Consider the following 20,433-nt stretch of genomic DNA (forward strand, 5'->3'; position numbering starts at 1 on the left):
TGGTTAAATGATACCAGGTCATGTTAATTATTTTTCTGGTCATTGGAATTAATGTGTTGAGTGTTTTTGTACTACAATTGGTTTAATATGTATTCTACTCAAAATAATTCATACTGTTTAGAGTTTATACTGTAACTTTATGGTTAAAAAGAGATAAAATGCTATGGTTAAAAGATAAATACTGTGTATCCTTTATTTGGGTATAAGTGTGAAGAAGTAGAGTGAAAGTGAAAGTAGAAGGATGTCAGTTGAATAGGAAGTAATGATTATTTGTTCTACACTCTTTGTGTAGACTGGTTTTTTGTGCTTCGACGGATTAGGACCCCAGATCCAGAATTCCGAGACAGGAGGTTTCGGTGGCGAGCCAATCCAGCGAGAGATTTAGACGGAGCGGGTCCAGCCTGGCCAGCTGTAGACCCAATCCGAGGAGCCGAGATATCGTTTCACTTCACACAGATAAGAACACATACACAAATCTACCCGGGTAGTAAGAACATTTGGACTGAACATTACACAGAACATAAACACAATTGAACATTGAACTCTGACCTTCAATAGAAGGATGGACAATTTTCTTTGAACTTTTTATTTTTTTATTATTTTCTTTAAATACAGAGAGCTCTATTTTTTGTGTTTTGTTTCATTTTTGCAATGTTTACTACTGTGACAATAAATTGTTTCACTACTACCAACTCTATCGAACCTAGCTGAATGTAGTGTTATTGTTGTTACTAGCCAGTTAAGACTACAGGCGCTACATAAAACTTGGCGAGCCAGCCAGGAGTTGGTTTAACTCTTTTGAGCGTGAAGTTTAACAGTGTAACATTTATTGTACGTTTCTGTAAGCATTGATGCTATTTGATTTGCATAAATTTCCATTTTGGTCCAAAACCAACTATGGATACTGTTACAAGGGAAAATGTTAAAGTACCTAATGCACTGCTAATTAGTGGTGTAACTGGTTGTGATGTAGACAATGAAGTGTTTGAGTACCTGGGACAGTTTGGTAAGATTGAGAGGATTATTAAAGTTACCAGCAGAGAAGCTAAGTTCCAGAACTCAGCCATTGTGGAGTATAGTTCTGGTGAAGCTATTGAGCATCTTAAAGATACCTTACCTGTTGATAGACCCTCCAGTAGCCCAGACACTGTCCACCACATTGAGCTCTTGTCAGAGCTGTACACAGCAGACAGAAGTTCCACCTTAACTCAGACCTACCTAAGTGAACTGAAGGGTGTCGCTCAGCTAAGTGGGGCAGATTTCGCAAAGCTTTTAGAAGATGAGCTGGCTAGGATCCAAGCATCCACCAAAACCCAGACCACTCAACCTGCCGCATCAGGAAGTAATCAGGGATCTCACTACGCCAGCCCTGCACACTCCCCTGGTAGGACTACCCCTGAGCTTCAAGCATCCCCAGTTGAGGTAGATGCAGCGGCCTTATCCCCACCCAAGGTCCCAATCCAGCACTTACCTTCTGAGCATCTCTCCACTCCAGAAATCCAAAAAGTGGTGGTCGAGCATGTCATCAAGAGCAGTGATCTTCCCCACCACTATCAAGGCAACACCAGACTCAGACCCTTTTCAGGGAGAATCCCTTGTCCCAGTGCAGAGTCAGATTTTGACACGTGGCGCAGCAACGTTGAGTTTTTCCTTGCAGACCCCACCATGTCTGCTACCCACACAACCAGGAAAATGGTTGAGAGTCTCTTTCTGCCTGCAGCCGCCATTGTGAAACACCTTGGGCCCAATGCATCTCCTCATGAGTATCTTGCCCTTCTTGACTCTGCTTATGGTATCATTGATGATGGTGATGAGCTTTTCGCGAAGTTCTTACACACAAACCAAGATCCTGGAGAAAAGCCTTCTGGCTATTTGCAGCGCTTGCAGACAATCTTGAGTAAGGTCATCAAAAGAGGTGGGTTAGCTGCTAGTGATTCCGACCGCCAGCTTCTTAAGCAGTTCTGTAGAGGCTGCTGGAGTAATGGTCTACTTACCAGTCTTCAGCTCGAACATAAGAAGAATAACCCTCCTCCTTTTCCAGAGTTACTCCTTTCAGTGCGCTCTGAGGAGGACAGACAAGCTGCCAAGTCCAGCAGGATGAAGCAGCACCTTGGGGCTAACAGAATGAAAGTACAGTCACACACGCTCTCAGTGGAGGACTATGCCACTACTGATGATGAAGCAACAGTTACCCCCTCTGACCCACAGAAGCTTGAAAAACAAATGGCGAAGCTACAAGCCCAAGTAGCTTCCTTGGAAGCTTCCTTAAGATCAAACCAAGCGTCTGCTAAGCCAGGTAGGAAACAAAAGGCTAAGCCCAAAGCTCCTGCTGAAGGAAATCCATCGCTTTCTCCAGAACCAAAACTTATCAATAGGAAGCCCCGCCCATGGTACTGCTTCAGGTGTGGCGAGGACGGCCACATCGCGCCTTCCTGCAACAATGAAGCAAACCCTGAATTAGTTGAAAAGAAGCGCAGAGAGCTAAAGCAAAAACAAGAAGCCTGGGAACAGAGTTTAAACTGAATGCAGTTCCTGCTGTGGGACAACCAGGAACTGCAACTGAGAATGATAGTCCCAACCCAAAAATTAGGACAAAAACATTCATTCGCTCACACAGAGTAGACCCCCAAGCTAAGCTCCCTCGAGGTCTTGTAGGGCAGAAATGTGTAGCAGATGTCAGTGTGTCAGGGGTTAACACTAGGTGTCTCCTAGACTCAGGGTCCCAGGTGACCACAGTAACCGCTTCCTTTTCCAGAACTCACCTGTCAGAGCACCCCATCCAGCCCTTCCAAGCCCTGGATGTTGAGGGCGCTAACGGTCAGAATGTCCCCTATTTAGGCTATGTACCCATCACTCTTAAGTTCCCCAGAGAATTTGTTGAAGCTGAGCCTGAAATCTCTACATTAGCCTTAGTGGTACCAGACCGCGGCAGTAACAGTGACTTACCCGTCCTCATTGGCACAAATGCATTAGACATTTTGTATGAAGAACATTGTATTGATAGAAACCCCAGTGACTTATCTTCTGTTTATGGCTATAGGCAGATTATTCGTGTACTCAAGCTCAGAAACACAGTTAACTCTACAGGGAGAATAGGGTTAGCTAAGCTAAATGGTAAAGTCCAGCAGGTCTTACTTGCTCAAGAGAGAGTCTGTTTAGAAGGGTATGTGAAGGTTGACACCCCCAGTGATTGTGTTATGGTCGAGCAGCCTCAGTCTTCCGCCTTACCTGGTGGGGTGTTTGTAGAATGCTGCCTCGTCACCTTGCCCTGCTGCCATCCTCACAAGCTGTCTGTATGGATGAGAAATGAGAACGAGCACGATGTCACACTTCCTTCAAACTGTGTCATTGCCGAGCTTCACACACCCAAAGAGATCCATGACAACTTACCTGACTCAAACAAACCCGCTGACCCTGTGAAATGCTGTGCTGGCACCCCCAAACCAGCCAAAAAACCAGACCAGTCAGGGTTCACCATTGACTTTGGCGATTCACCCCTTCCAAAAGACTGGAAGGACAGAGTAACAAGTAGTTTGTATGAGTATCGTGATGTTTTTGCCTGTGATGAGGATGATTTTGGGCACGCAACCAAAGTGAAACACCACATAAATCTGAAGGACGACACACCATTCAAACAAAGACCCCGACCAATCCACCCAAACGACTACGAAGCGGTGAGAAGGCATTTGCGTACATTGCTAGACGCAGGAGTGATTCGTGAGTCCGAGTCCCCTTACGCTTCCCCAATAGTAGTAGTTCGTAAAAAGAATGGAGAGGTCCGTCTTTGCATTGATTATCGTAAGCTAAATTCCTTGACAATCAGAGACGCATATGCATTGCCCAATCTTGAGGAAGCCTTTTCAGTTCTCGCCGGATCTAAATGGTTTTCAGTAATGGATCTAAAATCCGGCTATTACCAAATAGAGATGGAGGAACGTGATAAGTCCAAGACCGCTTTTGTTTGCCCGTTGGGGTTTTACGAATTCAATCGCATGCCCCAAGGTATCACAAATGCCCCCAGTACCTTCCAACGACTTATGGAAAGAGTCATGGGTTCCATCAATCTGAAGGAAGTACTGGTATTTTTAGATGACATCATCGTGTTTTCCAGCACGTTAGAGGAGCATGAAGTCCGGCTCAAGCACGTCCTCCAGCAGCTGAGAGAGAATGGCCTGAAACTCTCACCCAAAAAGTGCCATTTCTTCCAGAGCTCAGTGCGGTATCTAGGCCACATCGTTTCGAGCAGAGGGGTAGAGACTGACCCAGACAAGGTTAGCGCTCTCCGCACCTGGCCCAGACCTCAAACCCTCGGCGAGCTCAAGTCTTTTTTAGGCTTCGCGGGGTATTACCGCCGCTTTGTCTGCGACTATTCAAAAATAGTCAGACCCTTGAATGATCTCACCGGCGGCTACCCACCTTATCGAAAGGGCCCCAGAACACCTCGCCCCGGAGGGTACTTCAACCCCAAAGAACCCTTCAACGAACGGTGGACACCTGATTGTCAAAAGGCATTTGACGTCATCATTGAAAAACTTACCTCCGCACCTGTCCTTGGTTTCGCAGACCCAAAACTAGCATACGTGCTACACACCGACGCTAGCACTTCCGGTCTAGGGGCGGCCCTGTACCAAGAACAGGAAGGCGAAATGCGAGTCATCGCTTATGCGAGCAGAGGTCTTTCATCCAGTGAAAAGCGATATCCCGCCCATAAGCTTGAATTCCTCGCTCTCAAGTGGTCGATCGTAGAGAAATTCCATGACTACCTCTATGGGAACGCTTTCACTGTCATAACGGACAACAATCCATTAACTTATGTTTTGAAGTCCGCCAAACTTGACGCTGCCAGTTATCGCTGGCTAGCAGCTCTTTCGACCTTTGACTTCAACATAAAGTACCGTGCTGGGAAGAGCAACCAGGACGCCGACGGCCTCTCACGACGGCCGCATGACAGTTTGGCTGACGATCCTGCATCTCTTGAAGAGAAAGAGCGAATCAAAAGATTCACGTCACATCATCTTTCCTCATCTTCCGACCAACAAGACTTACCTGTAGACGCAGTCGCTGTTGTCTGTCAACACCGTCTTCTTAGCGAGGCAGACTCTGACTTACCTTCCATCACTTTGGTCGAGTCCCTCGCTATCCATCCTGATGCTGTTCCGGACACCTACGGAAATGATGTGTTAGGCTCTTCTACCATACCTACCTACAGTTCAGAGGAACTACGGCAACATCAAAGGTCCGACCCGATCATTGGACAGGTTATCCAATTCTTGGAGGATGGAGATGAGACCAGCCTGGTTCCCGACTCTCCGGAGCTCAGGCTGATGCTCAAAGAAAGGAAAAGGTTGGAGATGAGGAATGGTCTGTTGTACAGAGCACGTCAATCTGGAGACGATGTCACTTACCAGTTCGTTGCTCCCGCGTCTCTTCGTGTTACCATTCTCAAGTCCTTACATGAGGATATGGGACACATGGGTCTGGATAGGACCCTGGACTTGGTTAGAACAAGGTTCTATTGGCCGAGAATGGCTGCGGATGTGGAGAAAAAGATTAAGTCATGCGGACGTTGTGTCAGAAGGAAGACGCAACCAGAAAGATCAGCGCCTCTCATGAACATCCATACAACTCGCCCCATGGAATTGGTGTGCATTGACTACTTATCTCTTGAGCCCGACAGTCACAATACAAAAGACATATTGGTCATCACAGACCATTTTACCAAATATGCTGTCGCCATTCCGACCAAGGACCAGAAGGCAACAACGGTCGCCAAAACTCTTTGGGAGCAGTTCTTCGTGCACTACGGCTTTCCTGAGCGGCTGCTGAGTGATCAGGGCAGGGACTTCGAGTCCCAACTCATCAAAGAACTCTGCGCCCTAGCAGGCATCACCAAGGTGCGCACTACGCCCTATCACCCAAGGGGAAACCCCGTAGAGAGGTTTAATCGAACCCTCTTAGGCATGCTGGGAACCCTAAAAGACAAAGAAAAGAGTCATTGGCGAGATTTCGTAAAACCACTCACGCATGCCTACAACTGCACCAAGAGCGACGTCACAGGGTACAGTCCATACGAATTGATGTTTGGACGTCAACCCCGTTTACCTGTTGATATCGCCTTCTGCTTACCTGTGAAAGATGGCTCCCCCAAGTCCCATTCTCAGTACGTGAAACAACTAAAAGCACGCTTGGAGGAGAGTTATCAGATTGCCATCAGAAATTCACAAAAGGTTGCTGACAGAAACAAGCGTCGCTTTGATAAAGCAGTCCGAGAGTCAACACTCGAGGAAGGAGACCAAGTCTTGGTCAAGAATCTGAGGTTCCGAGGTAAACACAAACTTGCGGACAAGTGGGAGTCCACTATGTACAAGGTTCTGGAAAAAGTGGGAGACCTACCTGTCTACAAAGTACAGTCCATCAACGGGGACGGTCCCATCCGAACTCTACATAGGGACTTGCTACTTGCTTGCGGTGACCTCTCAGAAGAGGAGGAACCTGAACCAGTCAAGCCTAAGGTTCGCAAGCCAAGGACAAGACAGAGTCACCCACAACTCTTGGGGGAACACTCAGAGTCCGATGACGACTTCCTCATCTATCCTGATCTCTCCCCTGTTGTTCCTGAGAAGAGATTCACACAAGTCTGTGAAATCCCGAGGCAGAAACCCAATGCAACCCCAGAGCGTGGCGGTCTGCCGGCCTTGCCTTTGGTACCCTTGACCCCCCAGCCTCAGGTTGGTCCTGAAAACAGCAATCTCCTTGCTGCACCTGTTGAAACACCCCCCGAGTTGGTAGAAGGAGAGGAGCCTGAGGTCATGGTTGAGCAGTCCCCTGCTGGAGAGGACAGTACACAACAGGACGTGACACCTGAACCGGATGAGACAACTGAAATGGATATGACAAACAAACTGGATGTGACACCTGAACCGGATGAGACAACTGAAATGAATATGACAAACAAATCGGATATGACAAAAGGAACGGAACAGGACAAAACAAATGGAACTGACGAGGAGAACCCTGCAGGTGAAGGGACTGTAGAGGTTCTACAAGGTGCTGAGCCGAACCCCACTCAGGCACCCCAGTCTGACAAAGAAACAGAAAGTGAAAGTGAAACAGGAGGAAACCCCCCTGACTCAACACGGAGGTCAGAAAGGTCACGGCAAGCCCCTGATCGTTTTCAGTACATTCAGTTGGGGAAACCCTTAGTGTCTTTTGCACAGAACATCTTACAGAGCTTTAATCAAGCATTAGACATTATCAGTAACTACGACAACCTCCATGTGATTGAGAGACCAGCTCATGAAGGGACTCATGCAGATTCAAGAGGGGAGGGTGTAACCCACATGGTTACTAAACCAGTATTTGTAGTTTAAATACAGTACCCCCGTTTGCCCACATGGTGGCACCCTCACCCTACGAGTAACCATGGACGCGTTGAACGTGATCTCGACGTGACCTGTGACCTGCACAGTCTTACCCGTCCGTCATTTTAGACCAAGCTGAGACACCGAGCAGAGCGGTCGCACATGTACCGAGCAGAAGGACCGGGGTATGTAAAGTGAACAAAACCACGATAAAACATCAGTAACTCTCGAGCAAAACCTTCATAAGTCTTCTGTTCATTAGGAAGTGTCGTTACGAGTTTGTGTGAAGGAGAGGGAGACCGAGTTCACCGTGTTAAGTGTCCCAGAGAACTCCGGTAAGAAAATGCTATGTTGCTTAGCAAGCCTCAGGCTAGTTGTGGGTATTAGCATTGATAGAGAGAATTCCTATGACTGAAGTGAGTTCATAAAAACCAGTCGGAGTCCATGCTAAGTCCATGATATGTTTTGTTGATGTTTTAGACCTGCTCCGGTAGACCTGCTGTATTAATGTGTGCATTGAAAGCGAGCTGTAAAAAGATTGCTAGTGACTAGCGCGAAGCTAACGCTAAGCGCTCTAAGCTAATCGCGGCTAACCGCCGCTATGCTAATTCCAGGTGTTACCTGTTGAATGTGATGTAAATGCTAATGGTGAAGCTATCTAAGCTAATGTGGTACTAGCTGGTCAAGCTAATGAGCTTTACTGAGAGTCATGACGAGAAATACATGCAGCTATGGTACAGAAGTGTGGTTAAATGATACCAGGTCATGTTAATTATTTTTCTGGTCATTGGAATTAATGTGTTGAGTGTTTTTGTACTACAATTGGTTTAATATGTATTCTACTCAAAATAATTCATACTGTTTAGAGTTTATACTGTAACTTTATGGTTAAAAAGAGATAAAATGCTATGGTTAAAAGATAAATACTGTGTATCCTTTATTTGGGTATAAGTGTGAAGAAGTAGAGTGAAAGTGAAAGTAGAAGGATGTCAGTTGAATAGGAAGTAATGATTATTTGTTCTACACTCTTTGTGTAGACTGGTTTTTTGTGCTTCGACGGATTAGGACCCCAGATCCAGAATTCCGAGACAGGAGGTTTCGGTGGCGAGCCAATCCAGCGAGAGATTTAGACGGAGCGGGTCCAGCCTGGCCAGCTGTAGACCCAATCCGAGGAGCCGAGATATCGTTTCACTTCACACAGATAAGAACACATACACAAATCTACCCGGGTAGTAAGAACATTTGGACTGAACATTACACAGAACATAAACACAATTGAACATTGAACTCTGACCTTCAATAGAAGGATGGACAATTTTCTTTGAACTTTTTATTTTTTTATTATTTTCTTTAAATACAGAGAGCTCTATTTTTTGTGTTTTGTTTCATTTTTGCAATGTTTACTACTGTGACAATAAATTGTTTCACTACTACCAACTCTATCGAACCTAGCTGAATGTAGTGTTATTGTTGTTACTAGCCAGTTAAGACTACAGGCGCTACAGATACAATGCATACACAAGCATTAGTTGGTTGAATCTCTTCTCTGTGTCTCCTTATCCCCCTCTCTCCCTCCCTCTTTGACGACATGACAAATTTCCCTGCCTTCTGCAAAAGTTAGCCGTTTTTTGCAAGCACACGCTGGCTGAAGTAGATGTGAACATGAACTCAGGAGGTAATCTTACATCAGCAAAACACAGCACTTTACAAGTAGAAACGGGCTCCTTACAATGGCACTGCTGGCACAGGGAGCAACAATTAAGACCAGAATACAAGAAAGTGTAAAGTACATGTGATGGTTTTTACAAACATGATTAAAGAGCTGTGTTTGATGCATTACAACAATACAGTTTTTACAGCAGGGATTGCCTTTGAAATCTCTTCAGCCGTTCATTTTAGAACACGGAGTCGTCCACATGCGAAACTTTCCCCCGGAGATTGACAGGATACCATTTTGTATTTACAAAGTCAAGCTGTTTTAAAGCGAGCAAGGTCAGAACGACTGCAGAGAGGTTTCCCTATCCTTCCACTTAATCAATAATCCAGGATGTTAAAACCAGAGTTTATGCATCAATGCACCTCTTCTTGCCGAGATGCCAGCTAGAGAGTGGAAAGGGCATCCTTCCTTTGCCTGAAAATAAGACGTCATTTTAGTAGGGCATTGCCTTTTTGTTGCCCTGTTATGTAAGAGCAGACCAATCAGCTGGTATGAATAAAACATGAGCACGGAACAATTCAGGGTTGCGGTTTGTTGATTTTTTCTCTACAGACTCACAGTGCTTGGCTGTTTTCTGCTGACATGTTCGGGCAGTTTCTTCAGCAGTATTTCCACATTCAGAAAAATCCATGGATGAGCTAGCCCTGATATTCTCCAGTGGGTCCAAAGCAATTCACTCTCCGCCCCGCGTCTTGGCTTTATTTTGGATCAGTCTGCATTCTGTCTGACAACTCTATAGAAACCTCAATCTTGCAAGCATGAACAGCTTATTTAAGTTTGATTTCGACATCACTTGTCTCTATAGTGTTGGAATCACTCCAGTCAAGACCCATTTTTTGCTCCTCCTCAGGGCAAACCAGCTCAAGTTGTCTCATTAACCCAAATATCAAGAAGTTGGCGCTGGAGTCAGTGTACTTTCCCTGACCTCTGGAAACCCTTAGGAAATTGTTTATTTTTCACTTAGACTTTGTTCATGTGTTGACGTCCATGAGCAGCATTCATTACATCATCCTCCTGCCCCCGCATCTCTGAACAGGGGTCACTAGCAGTGCACTGGCGACCCATTAGTCTGAAGGCCCCATGCACCGCTGGATGTGACTGCCGCTCTTTCGCCCTCAGATGCTCGTCTGCAGCTCGCCGTTGAGCAGGGCGGCGTTGTGAGTCTCCAAGTTGGCGTTGATTATCGCAGCATCGTTAGCCATCCTGCTCCTGTCCGCCCTGCTGTCGCTGCGCTCTATCTCGTCCAGGCCCGCCACCTTTTTCAGGCACAGAACGTTCTGAAAGCTCTTCTTGAAGTTGTCCGACAGGAAGGCGTACAGGATGGGGTTGGCGCAGCTGTTGGCGTAGCCGAGCACCACGACAAAGTCAAAGGTGCTCTTCACGGCAGAGGTCGGTATGATGGAGCCGGTGACGGAGGTGACGTTGAAGATGTAGAAAGGCAGCCAGCAGAGGACGAACACCGCCACCACGATGGACACCATGCGTGTCACCTTACGCTCAGAGCGCTTGCGCTTGGTGGAACCCACTCGTATGCCACTCGATTTAACCTGGGAGAGGAATGAACTGTCAGTGGTGTAAAATCTCCCAAATATAAAAGCACAGTAAGGGATTACCCTTAGGCCCACACACTGCTCAATATGTAAGGGAACATTAAAATCTTTGCCAAGAGTTAAATGAAAAGATTGATACCACTCTAATATCTGTCTTGTAGAGCTATCTTAACTTAGCATAGTCTGAAAACGGATAGGCTGGCTCCGTCCAAAGGTAAAAAAAGAAAAATCCAATACCAAAGTGAAGTGCAAAAACAAATGATAAAATATGTTGATTAGTGAGCATTAGACATGCTGATGCTAAGCTTAGCTAAACAGCCGCTGGCTATAGCCTTATAGTCCTTATAGAGGACAGGTACTGTGTACTCATCTAAGTCTTGGCAAGAAAGCAAATAAGTGTACAGTAAGTACCTAAGTTTCCCACACAGACTTTACTTAGGCAGGCCGCCAAGCTATATTTTAACTAGAGACCCATCATGGCATTTTTTACTTTGATTTTTTTTTATCCATCGATTAACAAGTGGACAATCTGCCCCTCGCTTTCCCCCTCCTGTCTACTGACATTCACACATGCTCTACAGAGAAAAACAGAAAGAGAGAGAGATGTTCTCTGGTATTACATCCCTTCTACACATACTGATTGTGATGCGAACTCTTTTATTGGATCTAGGCCCACTAATGCTGTTGTTTTGTACAAGCATCTAATTGCATTTTATACCCCCTGGGGGGGTATCAAATCTAAAACGCAAGGTGTGTGTTTTCCGCATTCTGTGCGAAACACTGAACTATCCCTTTACGAACCAAGGGCACAGATTTAAAAATGTTTTTCATTAACATGCTTTTAAGGCTTGAATGTTAGAACTGTAACCAATCATTAAATGCCAGCTGGCTAACAGCCTTGTTTCAGAGTCAGAGGGAATCAAAACATTTCAGTCAGTCAGGAATTTAAAAGATTCACAAAAGGAAGTTTGCTTTTAAACCATATATGTGTGCCAGCACCTAATGAATGCATTAAGCTACAATAATGCACCATGCGTTATTATTTACAATTTCATCTAGCTCTTAGTTATCAGACAGTACCATTGGGTAACAGCTTAATTGAGCTGCAAGGTATCAAATGAATAATTGCCAGTGCAATATGTGTGAAAGCACACCTAACATAATCAACAAAAACAATGTGATTAATCCAAACAAAATAGTTAAAAGGAGTCTTTCCCTTTGCTTTTATTTCTGGGCTGGCTTTCTAGTTTAATAAATGCTTGTTGTTTGTGTTTCTGGACGAAATTACCCTGCAGGATCTGCTGCCTTTTCTTTTTCAATCTATTTGTTTGTAGAACAACTTGCCAACCCTCCAGAATCTCCTGAGACTCCTATTTTTCAATGCCCCCTTCTCCCCTATCCACCCGACTCCACATTTCTTCCACAAAATTACTCCATAAATTCACTAGAATGCAGGAAAACAGTCTGTGAAATTAACAATTTTCTTTGGGAAGACCTGCTGATACCCAGAATAGGTTTGGTCTCCCGTTTCAGGCTAGCGCTGATCGACCATACAAATTAATCACCGACCATGGTTATTGATTTGGCTTTTCACCGTGAATGCTTTAAAGTGGTGAAATTGGCTGCTGAAAATTCCTAAGGGATTGAGAAGTGATTACCCCGACCCCCGCAGTGGGTAATGTGACAGAAGGCCAACTCATAAAATGCACCCACTTCACAGATACTGATTGACATGTTGGCAGCCCCGGTAGAGGCGGGCTCTTACCTTGACTATAATGAGCAGGTAGCAAAGACATATGACTGCCAGTGGCAGGAAGAATCCAATGAAGAAGGTGTAGAATATGAAAGCTTTGTAATAGACATCCTGGGGCTCCGGCCACACGATCATACATACTGGAACCTTGTTCAGGCCGCTGAAGATCATAGTGGGAAGGATGACCAACAGCGACACACCCCATACTGTCAGGTTAATAAGCTTGGCAATGCGGGGCTTCCGCCATCTTGTGGATTTAATAGGGTGGACGACAGCCAAGTATCGATCAATGCTCATCACCATCAGACAGAAGATGCTGGTGAACTGATTGAGGGAATCTGGAAGGAGGTAGAGGAGAGAGAGCGGAGGAATGGAGAAGGTAAGGTGAGGATATCTATTAAGCAGCAGTAAAAGTAAATGTGTGTTTCCTTCATTAAAACAGGAGACACATTAAGTGTAATATAGGCTGTCAGTAAGACAGCTAGGATGACGAACACTGTTCGAAAATACAGCCAGGAGACGGTTAGCTTAGCTTAGCACAAAGAGAGGAAACATGGTGAAATGGCTCTGTCCAAAGTTTTAAAAAAATCCATCTACCAGCATCTGTGAAGCTCACCAATTAAAGTGACAACTTTTTTAAAAAAGGTACAATTTGTTAATAAATCTTAATTTTAATTCAAAACAAAGTGCTGGTAGACTGATTTTGTTTTTTTAACCTTTGAACTGCAGAGCTAGGCTAGCATTTCCTACTGCTCCCAGTCTTTTCCTAAGCTAAGCTTATGTATCTCTGCATTATATCTGGTGGACAAATAAAATCTTCTAATCTAACTTTTGGCAAAAAAGTGAGTATTTCCAGATATCTCAAACTATTCCTTTCAGACAAATACATTTCAAAGATGTTGAAAAAAAAACAACATTTTAATTTGTGAAAGAAAAGTTCACCTTAAAATGAAAATTCAGTGATTATCTACTCAGCCCCATTAAGATTAAAACTCAGGTCAGGTTTTGTAGTCCACAAAACATTTCTGGAGCTTCACAGCAAAACAGCTTTGCAGCATTTTCCTAAACAACCGTGGCAGATGGGGACTTACACTTAAAATGTAAAAAAACACCTAAAACAAAATAAAAAAGGCTCCATACAGCTCGTCCTGTGTAATCCAAGTCTCTTGAAGCCCAGAGATCCCAAATTGATGGGTGCCCAAGCTTGGTTGCGCGTCAAGGGTGTAAAGAACGTCCTTTCAAATCTATTTGGGATCTTCTGGTTTCTAGAAACTTGGATTACACAGGACAAGCTGTATGGAGCCATTTTATGTTTTATTATTTTTATTTTTTTGTGTGAAGCTCCAGGAATGTTTTTTTGGATTACACAACTCCAACTTAGGGGTGAACAAAAAATGAACTTTGATTTTTGGGTGAACTTTACCTTTAACATTTCAAGTAGAGTTGTATAAAGGTTTTCTTTAAACAGCAACTATAGCAGACAAAAGTGTTTCTTTGCCCAGTAAAACTAAGTGCACCATTAGGCGTCTGCTCGACACTTACCGACAGTCATGATCACCCTGCAAAGCACCTCTCCAAAGGGCCAGTGCACCAGTGCCAGCTGCAGGGCGATAAACGGCAGGCTCATCATGCACAGAACATCTGCCACAGCCAGATTCAGGATGTAGATGTTGGTCACCGTCTTCATTTTGGCGTAGCGAAGGATAACATATATGACCAAGGTGTTGCCGCAGAGCCCCACGGCGCATACCATGAAGTAGATGAAGGTGATGACCACCGAGCTGGTCTTGTCCTGGTGACGCTCCCTGGTCTCTGTGACGTTCAGGTCCAGGTCCGACTCATTCCCCTGGATGTAGCTGTCGTACAGGAGGGGCTCTGGGATGGAGATGTTGGGGGAAGTGGGGAGAAAGGGCCACTGATCCAAGGCCATGGTGGCTGAGAGGGGTTTAGGGAACCTAAAGTGTCTGAAGAGTGCGATGTGGTAAATTCTAAGAACCCTTGGGTACTGGGAATTGGAGACTTTGGGGTGTTGGGGTCAGGGCTCCTGGGGATTGGGATGACAGGGGATTTTCATTAACGAGGATCCTCAAGAATCACATCCCAGCAGTGGAGAAACAGCAAAAGAGCAAGATAGATCTGCAGAACGAGACAACAGAGTGAAAGAACAGTAAGTATGGCTGTGGAACAGTATTTCCTTTGGCAAATAATAAGAATAGTCTGTCAAGATCCATGGCAACAGTTACAAGGTTATATTATATAACTGCTTTCACACCTTCAGTCAGAGTAACATGTCATATATTGTCTCCAAACAATAATCCAGATATTTTTCCTCTCCTTGATTATCCTCAACACTCTATTCCCTTCACAGCAAGCATTTTGCATGATGCGCAGCTCTCTAAAAATAACTTTTGATCATTATCTCCTTCATTTGAGAAACACAGCAGGGAAAGACACAAGAGAGGGTCATAGGTGAGACGCAAACCCAAAAATATTTAGTTTTTTGGTTGTTCCTCAGCCAGCAACCACCAGGATATCAGACAAAACGCAACCCAAACACACAAAACTGACAATGATTTGCACTTTTGCGTGGAGAAAGGTACCTATATAAAATTTCACAAAATTGTGCAGGCTTGGGTGACTCAAACATTCAGCACAACATCCAATATATAGCCATATTTAGATACAATCTCATAATCTTAGCTGGATCTCATCTGGTTTTATTACTGGTTTAGTTACGTTGGATGCCATCCCCATGGGGAGGCTCTAAAGGCCAATTAACACTCAGCATACTATGTCTTTCCAACAAAACTCGTATTTGGATGACGCTTTGTGTTCTTCCGCACGGCATGGATGCAGCCAAAACAAACATGGTGGACAGTGAACGTGAAGCAGAACAGGGTGATTCCAGGACATGGACACCAACCAGCCTAGTCAAACCAGGACCTCATGCCTAAGGGAGTGGCTTCTTCTCTCACAAACTTGTCAAACTTTCATACTTTGTGTATGAAAGTTTGACAAGTGATCTTGGTATAAATCAACCTATAGCAGGATATTAGATTTTGGTCATATCACCCAGCCCTAGGTCTTATGGAGCTCTTTTCTCGGTTCCCTACTCAGTCCAGAATATAAACCCACCTATTGTTAAACTAAACCCGCAGTCCAGTTCAGGACTGTGCATATGTGAGTGTCAGCGAGCGTGCCTCCCCCACGTATGCATACATGTAAAAAGGTACGCCTGAGCGAGAGAACGACGAGGGCACTGTGCTGCCGAAGACAAATGTTTATTCAATTGATCTCGGGGACAAACAGCTCTGACACTGTGGCAGGATCACTCACTCTCCCACCTACAGTGACAGCAGCTGGGGACAATAGTCCAGTTCCTGCTTTCATAATTCACCTGAATTGCATGTGATCGTCACATGTGGGTCCTCTTTGGACAGTCCGCTTTGTGCTAATGAGGGGTGTTGAGAGAAAAGGTTTGGTACAATTACTTGTTAACACGGAGGGATGATACACAGGGATGTGCATGCAAGTGTTCGACTACTGAGGATTCTTGTCATGTTTTACTTATCTGGTGTTTTTCCTTGATAAGTTCATTATTTCATAAAATGCTAAAAACCAACCCAAATGCCCATCAGTAATTACCAGAGCCAAAAGAGATGTCTTTAAACTATTTTGTCTGCCTGTCAGACTAGAAAACCCAAAGGTTTTTGAGTTTTTAAAACAAAAACAATCTTTCTGTGCCAATAATTGCCACTGATAGGATTTGTTAACCAGTTTCAGCAATGTTGCGTCTTGCCAATACGATTCCCATTGAGGCCAATCACCTCTAAAACACCGGAGGTTCATCTACTGTCACATGGCTGCACACACTAACCATCAGTTTGTTCCATATTGAGTGCTTGACACAGAGCGCTGCAATGGAGGCAGTCTCTAATATCTGCAATGGAACTGTGCCAGCCTAAAACATCTCAGATTTTAAAGGGCTGTCTACCTGTTTTAGTTTTCTCGACCATGCGAGAGGAATGACACGGCAGGCACACTGTATTCTCTTAATCTTAATCAATCTTAATATCAATGTGGATATGGTCAAATTTAAAAAATATCATTCTTTAGATTTAACTGCTGGTTGCTTTGGCAGCATCTGTGGTATTAGCAGGAATGGCGGACCCTGCCACTGAAAAATGTAAAACTACTATACTTTATATATTAACTGAATTAAATGACATTGAATGATTAATTTTAAATGAATGTTGACAGTAAATATTATAAGAAATAGAATGTGATTTGGTAAAAATCTTAAGGATTGATACTTAAAGTGCAAAATCCACAAATACAACCTGTATCAGCCTTTACAAAGAGATGTCAACGGATCCATTATGGACATGTGTGCTTGTGTGTTCGCGTGAGTGAGAGCGCTGCAGGGAAAAGTGTGCAGAAGAGCAGTCAGCTCTAATAATACATCCACTAATGAAAGGATTTACATTGTTATTTGCTAGCAGGAGGCGTAGACTAATTACTGTATGAGTGTCAGTATTGTTGGGTATCTTGTAGTTTAATTATAAAGCAGGGTAATTGTGTTAATATGTGCAAAAGGGGGATTTAGTGGTCTATTAAAACTCTCACAAAGGAAGAAAATCTAACAGGCTACTTGGGACTAATAAAACAATATAAAATGCCCGGTGGATGTCATGAGCTGTATTTCAGCTCATCTCTGACTGTGTGAAAAGATGAAGTGATGCCAGGGGAAGAAGACCGGCTCCAGGCAGCCTCACACTCACCTGCTGGCAGTGTGTGACAAATGTCCAGCTCACCAGGAGACTCATTTAATTCACAGAGAGGTGGAAATTCTCATCCAATAGTGGGCAGGTTGGGTTATCTTTCTTCTCAAGGGCACTGAGACATAAAATGGCTGCTGTAGGCATCAAACCTTTGACCCTTTAATTGAAAGAAGGACCCCGTGACATCCCCTCTGGCCAGTTCCTTCCCGTGGACTCATATGATTACACGTTTCTCCAGTTGAGTTGCACCTGTTTCAGTTTTTTTTTAGTTTTTTTTTATGCTGAGCTGATGGACCAACCGATCTACAGAAACTGATCTTAGAATGCGCGTAAAAACACGTTTTTTATGGTTACATTTTATGTGCCAAACCGCTGCGCCACGATTTGGCACGATTTCATGATATATTTGATAAGAATGTAACTTTTAACAGACACGTAGAGCTGTAGGATTTCACTACAGCGCGCAAAAGCATGCCAAAGTCCACGCAGAAATACCCATGGATGAGGACAAATTTAATAAGCTCCACTCAAAATCACCACTACATTTTTATTTCTCAATATTTCCCCCTAAAACATCACTTACTTTTAAACAGCAAACTTCGCCCCTCACATCAAGTCCACCGTGGCAAGGTGTCCGTCAACACAGAAACACGGAGTCCGGCCGCTCCGAAGCGGCGCTGACCTGCTGGACAGCTGCATCCCGCCAGCCTCTCCATCCACCTGCTCTCCCAGGGTTACGCACGACGCTGGCGAACAAGCGCCCACTCGCCGCCTTCACCAGAGCCGGTGATTAAACTATCAGCGTCTCTCAGGTCATTTTTTTTTTTTTACCTCCAAGAAATACTCCGCGTTTGTGAACCGTAAGTTTGGCAGACCGCGTCTTCACAAACGCCGTAGCGCGCTCACAGTGCGCTGCATCCAGCCGGTCTTGGCACCGAAGCCTGCGCGACAAGTCGGTCAGAGCGGCAGGACGCACGACTGCACCGGAGGGAGAGAGACGGGGAGAGAGAAAGAGAGAGAGAGACAGATAGAGAGAAGGAGAGAGGGAGAGGGAGAGAGAGGGAGAGGGAGAGAGAAGCGCGTCACCTTATGTGCGTCGGTGTCCTGCAGATTGCTGATTTTGAGTCACGTATAGCAGTTGGCTCTTTCCCTGGTGCCTTGTATCATAAAGATTACAGTGTTCCACATCATTCTGTTGTATCGAGATAAAACCAAGTGTGTATGTAGAATATTTAATGTTGCACTTACCTGAACTTATCAGTGACAAATTGTTGTTTTCATTGGACCTCCGGATGCATCAGAAACATTGAGATTCTTGCAGAGAAGATGCAGAAAAAAGGAAACACAAACCCAAAGCTGCGACACAGAATGTTGCCGCAATCGGACTTGTCTCCATCCCAATCCATCAGCCACCACCACTGCAATTATTTCAAGTGGTATCCAGGCCTTCCACGAGCTGCTCTCAATCAATGGTGCTGATTCTCCTTAGTGACAGTGATGACACTCAGATCTGGAGCGTGAGGCCGATCCAACAGTCCCTCTTCCGTCCTTTATAAAGGAGGAGTTATCAAGCAAGTGCAGATGGCGGGTATCTTCCATGACCTCTCTCAGCGGAGAGCTTCATGAGAAAATGTCCTGCCACTTCTCTCAACTTAGGAACACAAAAGTGCTGCTATTATTACCGTGGATGTTGTGGTTCTATCAAAGATTAATAGCTCTATTTACAGTATGTCCAAAATCATCAGGGGGACAGAAGTTGCTCAAAAAAGGGAAGCTCAGTAAAAGAAAGGTTTGCGGGAGCCTTGTGTCTTCACTTATTCTGTGTGGAAATTCAAATCCACGTAGTTTGCAGTCAGGTGTGTGTTTGCTGTGCAGTGGTTCGAGGTCAACAAGTTCTCTGGGTGAGTTCACTTTTGTGTGTGTCACTGAAGCACGCAGTCAAACTGCAGGCCTTTCATTTTGATATGATCGGCAAGGTCACAGTCTGTAGAGACATAAACAGCTTTGTGTCTATTCACTCATGCCTGTAAGACCACTTATATGGCCTTAAACAACCAACGTGCAGACATCAGCCGTAGCTGAGCTGGGTCTGTGGACTGTGTCTGTGTGTTGCTACAGTATATGGAGCTTAGCTCAAGTACGTGACCCAGGTTATGTATGTTACATAGCTGCACAGTTAATGCTGTGATAAGGTTGCAGTTTGGTTAGGTTTCACCATCAAAACTACTTGGTTAGGAAAAGAACATGGTTTGGGTTGAAATCTGTAAATTACATTACTACGTAAGTGAGGTTACAAGTTCTTGCCTCGGAGCACGGCCACAACAGTAGCTCGACTGAAGTCGGCCTTCGCAGGAGCTCAGGTTCTTTCTGTTATTTCCCTCCGGTCTCTGTCCTTCGTTACCTTGTCTCTGTGCATTTATAATGTGGGCTCACAAAGCCTCACAACAGGTGACATTTTTTTTCCTTCAAGGTGAAGAGCAGCTTCAACTTAAGTGTCTTCACTTTGGTCAGTTTAGATATATATTGGGTCATATTGCATTATTCCATTGACTTGGTATGCCAAGTATCACTTCAGGCAGCTAACAGAGACTCCAAGAAGTTACTGCCAAGAAATAAAACTGCCTCCAACTTTCTGTAACTGTTACAATTTATTATTTTTAAACTTACGGAGCTGGTACGTTGATTTTGCTATATTTTAGCAAAGGTAAGCTGTTTCTTTATGCTATGCCAAGCTAACCTCCTGTTGAGTGTGGCCTCACAATTTTCTGTTTCATGTATATTTATCAGTTCTGGTGAAGAATTTTGAACAAATAGGAGATTTTCTAAATCATGCCACTCCCAACAACCATCAGTGAATGTGTGACAATGGCTTAAATGGCTGCTAATGGTTGAATGTCTATGTGGGAAATGTGGTCCAGGTTTCTTAGAAACAGCACTGAGAGCAACCAATGGTTTTATCATTAATCTCATATGTTAATAGAGTTTATTTCATGCTGTTGAATTAATTTTGTCATGTTTAAAGCAACATTACATCCCACCAATGAAGTTAGTCAGTTTGCTGTGTGTTTGTTTAGCAAGTCAGTGCTCATCTCAATGAAACGCCAGCTTTTAAAATTGATCTTACCGCTCAATACCACCAACCATTGAATATACTGCTGTAGGAAAATCAACAAAGTAAATGAAAATAGTCAGAGCTGGAACTGTCAGTACTATTTGTTAGGCCATGATCTCTCTCAGATACATGGATGTTTGAAAACACAGCGGATAGGGC

The 20,433-nt window shown here is 44.3% G+C and overlaps 1 protein-coding gene across 1 annotated transcript; it reads right to left on the reverse strand.

Annotated features, from left to right (window-relative positions):
• Positions 1-8,861: 8,861 nt before the first annotated feature.
• Positions 8,862-18,113, reverse strand: LOC311250847 (somatostatin receptor type 2-like). Its single transcript, XM_084342943.1, has 4 exons — positions 17,746-18,113; positions 13,924-14,517; positions 12,394-12,719; positions 8,862-10,625 (listed from the first exon to the last, which is right to left on the reverse strand). The coding sequence occupies exons 2-4, from the start codon at positions 14,309-14,311 to the stop codon at positions 10,194-10,196; spliced, it is 1,146 nt and encodes a 381-aa protein (XP_084199069.1). The 5' UTR covers positions 14,312-14,517; positions 17,746-18,113; the 3' UTR covers positions 8,862-10,193.
• Positions 18,114-20,433: the final 2,320 nt, after the last annotated feature.

Source organism: Pagrus pagrus, assembly GCF_965226575.1.
Source record: "Pagrus pagrus genome assembly, chromosome: 21".
In the NCBI taxonomy this organism is placed as follows: Eukaryota; Metazoa; Chordata; class Actinopteri; order Spariformes; family Sparidae; genus Pagrus; species Pagrus pagrus.

Coding starts and splice junctions, on each gene's coding strand:
- LOC311250847 (XM_084342943.1), bottom strand. CDS start 14,311: ATGGCCTTGGATCAGTGGCCCTTTCTCCCCACTTCCCCCAACATCTCC. Junction 12,720..13,923: donor CAGGGTGATCATGACTGTCG/GTAAGTGTCGAG, acceptor ACCTCCTTCCAG/ATTCCCTCAATCAGTTCACC. Junction 10,626..12,393: donor ACCTGCTCATTATAGTCAAG/GTAAGAGCCCGC, acceptor TTCCTCTCCCAG/GTTAAATCGAGTGGCATACG.